The sequence below is a fragment of the Ochotona princeps genome, chromosome 26, assembly GCF_030435755.1.
Source record: "Ochotona princeps isolate mOchPri1 chromosome 26, mOchPri1.hap1, whole genome shotgun sequence".
NCBI lineage: Eukaryota > Metazoa > Chordata > Mammalia > Lagomorpha > Ochotonidae > Ochotona > Ochotona princeps.
In genome coordinates, this window is record NC_080857.1 from 1354229 (window position 1) to 1357906 (window position 3678).

General features: G+C 67.1%; 1 protein-coding gene across 1 annotated transcript; it reads left to right on the forward strand.

Moving 5' to 3' along the window:
• The first annotated feature begins 356 nt into the window (after positions 1–356).
• On the forward strand, positions 357–1702 carry ANKRD9 (ankyrin repeat domain 9). Its single transcript, XM_058655293.1, has 2 exons — positions 357–476; positions 580–1702. The coding sequence occupies exon 2, from the start codon at positions 647–649 to the stop codon at positions 1613–1615; it is 969 nt and encodes a 322-aa protein (XP_058511276.1). The 5' UTR covers positions 357–476; positions 580–646; the 3' UTR covers positions 1616–1702.
• Positions 1703–3678: the final 1976 nt, after the last annotated feature.

Genomic DNA, 3678 nt, shown 5'->3' on the forward strand with positions numbered 1-3678 from the left:
CGCGCCCCGCCGCCCAACGTCCGCGCCCGCTGGGCCCCGGTGACCCCACGGGGAGCCCCGCGTCCGCCCTGCCGAACCCCCCCCGCGGAGCGCGGCAATGACTGCCCCGTGACGCGGGACGGCCGAACTTGACGTAACCCGCCGGGCGCCCCACGCGTGCCCACCACGGGAGGCCGCGGCCTGCGGTTACGGGGCGGCCGCTCGCCAGTGCGTGTGGTCCCTGGGACCGGCGAGTCGGGCGGACCCTGCGGCCTGGCCGGTGCGCGCAGGCGGCCCTGGGCCCGGCTGTACCGAGTCGTGGGGACTGACCTTGGCCCAGCGTGTCCGGGCTGGGGGTGGGGTGGCCTGGGGGCCGCGGGGAAGGTCACCGCCCTCCCCTTGTCTTCCAGATGAGGAAGCTGAGGCTCTGCGGGGGAAGGTGACCGAGCCACATCCGCGGAGCCGGCTGTCCAGGCTGTGCGTGGGGCGGGACCCAGGTAAGGGCTGACCCGGGCCAGCTGTCCCTGCCGTGTGGCCGGCCCCGTGGAGGCCGCGGGCTGGGCACCCTTGGCCCGCTCATCGTGCGCCTTGTGTCCGCAGGTGTGTGCGCAGTGCTGGTCGTCGACGTCGCCGCCGCGGGGCCCATGCCGTGAGGCCGGCCTCCAGCATGCCGTGGGACGCGCGGCCCGGGGCCGGAGCGGACGGTGGGCCCGAGGGTGCGGGCGCTGCGCGCTCGCGGGCGCAGAAGCAGTGCCGCAAGTCGTCGTTCGCCTTCTACCAGGCCGTGCGCGACCTGCTGCCCGTGTGGCTGCTGGAGGACATGCGTGCCAGCGAGGCCTTCCACTGGGACGAGCGCGGCCGCGCGACCGCCTACTCGCCCTCCGAGGCGCTGCTCTACGCGCTGGTGCACGACCACCAGGCCTACGCGCACCACCTGCTGGCCACGTTCCCGCGGCGCGCGCTGGCCCCACCCAGCGCCGGCTTCCGCTGCTGCGCCGCGCCCGGGCCGCACGTGGCGCTGGCCGTGCGCTACAACCGCGTGGGCATCCTGCGCCGCATCCTGCGCACCGTGCGCGACTTCCCGGCCGAGGAGCGCGCGCGCCTGCTGGACCGGCGCGGCTGCAGCCGCGTGGAGGGCGGCGGCACGTCGGTGCACGTGGCCTGCGAGCTGGCGCGCCCCGAGTGCCTCTTCCTGCTGCTGGGCCACGGCGCCTCGCCTGGCCTGCGCGATGGGGGCGGCCTCACGCCCCTCGAGCTGCTGCTGCGCCAGCTGGGCCGCGACGCGGGGACGGCAGCCGCTGCCTCCCCCGGGGTCCCGGCGGCAGGAGCGTCCTCGGCGGTGTCCGGGGAGCCGCGGCAGCGTCGCCTGCTGCTGCTGGACCTGCTGGCGCTGTACACGCCCGCGGGCGCAGCGGGCCCGGCCCGCCGCGAGCTGCTGGGTGACAGGCCGCGCTGGCAGCGGCTGCTCGGTGAGGACAAGTTCCAGTGGCTGGCGGGCCTGGCGCCGCCCTCGCTCTTCGCGCGTGCCATGCAGGTGCTGGTCACGGCCATCTCCCCGGGCCGCTTCCCCGAGGCCCTCGATGAACTGCCACTTCCACCCTTCTTGCAGCCCCTGGACCTCACGGGCAAGGGGTAGAACAGGGATCCCCATGTGCCCGATTGGGGACAAAACTATTTTCAAGGCTTTGTATCCGGCACTTTACATATATCGATGTCTGATACAGTTGGCCGCCTCTCCTGTGTGCGCCTGTGCTCCGTGGGTGGGTGGAGTGTCCTGAGCTGGACAGGTGAGGACCAGCCTCGTGTCTTTGGTGAGAGCCTGGGAACAGGACTGCCTGAGGGGTGACAGCTGAGAGCAGAAGCGGCAGGTGCAGGGGTGGGAGCTGGCACCAGAGCCAGGACAGTAGGCTCTGCGGCCTGCAGGCGCACCTGCGTGGTCAGCATTTAGGGCCTTGTAAATGTCCTGCTGGGTTTGCGCCTGGCCACGCCTGTGGATTATATCCCAGCTGGCCTCTGACCAGTTCTTGTCCCTGCACCCAGGCCTGCAGGTGCCCCTCTCAGTCGTGGTAGGCAGTGGACTCCTGGGCGGCTGCAGCCCCGCCTCCTGCAGTGACTGAGCAGCCTAGGTCTGCTAGTCTGGTTACTGTGCCCAGCCCTGGGTGGGGTGACTGAGGGGCAGTGACTGTGCTGGGGGTCCTTGAAAGGCTTGTTGAGGAGGTACTGCCACCCACAGCATGAAGGGTCCCTGCCAGCAGAGGCAGGGCAAGGGTTTGGGTGGCCACAGAGCACCAGCCGAGTCGGGCTGGGTTGGAGTGGCAGCAGTGGCTCTGGGAGTGACTGCGCACTGTTCCTTGGTGACTGGGTGACCCTTGAGGGGCAGGAGGGCAGCCTGGGCTGGGCGAGCTGCGGAGGGCAGAGTGAGGAGCTGAGGTCTGGTCTGGGACTGCAGCGTGGGCCTGGGTTCCCAGCACAACTGTGACTCACAGGGCTGCCTTTTGGGGGAATGGTGCAGGGAGATAAGCTGGCCGTGTCTTATCTGGGAGCAGCTGGCCAATGGCCTCCCTGCATGGTCCAACAGGCCATGGAGCTCTGTCAGGTGTAGACTCAGACGAGACCACGCCCACAGACCAGGGCTCTGGTCTCACTCATGAGAGGCTCTGAATCACAAAGTGTTAGAAAATACAGATCCCACAGAGTCACTGCAAGGCAGCCTTTTCTTTATGGAGTAACACATTCACACGGCTCAAATTCAAGGTACAGAAGGTCTGAACTGGGGGTACCCCTTGAGTGGCTGCTGGCCACAGGGTGAGCCTCAGTGTCCTGGAAAGCCTCCTCACTGACTGGAGCGGTGCCCGTCCACAGGGCCCTGGGGGTGCCGTCCAGCTGGGCCACCATTGCTGTTTTGGGGACTCAGATGCAGACGCTGTGTAGAATGCTCCTGCCACCAGCTGTCACACTGTTCCTTGCCTGCCTGCATTCCTTACCCACTTACAAGGACTGCACCCACACTGCGTGGGCCTGTTACCACCTGCGTCCCAGGGGCCTCTGTCAGGCCCACCTGTGGCATGCAGGGCCCTACTGGGGTTCTCAGCCTTCCTCCTCCTGAGCACTGGTCTGCAGCCTAGCAGCCCCAACATATCCGGTGTTTTTCTGGGGTGGGTCTTGGTCTTTCATGTAAATCCTTGTCTCTGTGGGGACTCTGACTGTCCAGTCAGTATCCCTGTGGGCCGAGAGAGTTGCTGTGGCCTGCTGGTTTCTGGGCACTTCGGTGCATGGTTGTGTCCACAGGTGGAGTGCAGAACCAGGGCCGCTCCCAAGCCACCCCCTCCCCATACCTCAGGCTGTCCCCCACCTGGGAAAAGTGTGTGGTCATGAGGCAGGGCTTACTGGGCAGTGGGCCTGGGTGTGCAGGGTGGGCCAGCCCTTGCTACAGCTGCTGATGCCCCAGCCCAGGCATCAGACAAACCAGGCTTGGAAAAGTCTAGTTTATTGCACTGTGTCAAAGCACTTGGGCTGCCAGCTGGCTGCAAGGGCACGACACTGAATTGCACTGGGGTCCCGGGGTGTGGGATAGCTCTACCATCTTGAGGACCCGGCAAGGCACCATGTGTGCAAGAGGGGCAGCCTGTTCTGGGGTCGTCTCTACTACCCCAACCTGTTAAAAAGGATTCTACAAAAGTGATGCCTGGTGCCCAGGCC

Excerpts from the sequence above, each read along its gene's own strand:
- ANKRD9 (XM_058655293.1), top strand. The coding sequence starts at position 647 with ATGCCGTGGGACGCGCGGCCCGGGGCCGGAGCGGACGGTGGGCCCGAG.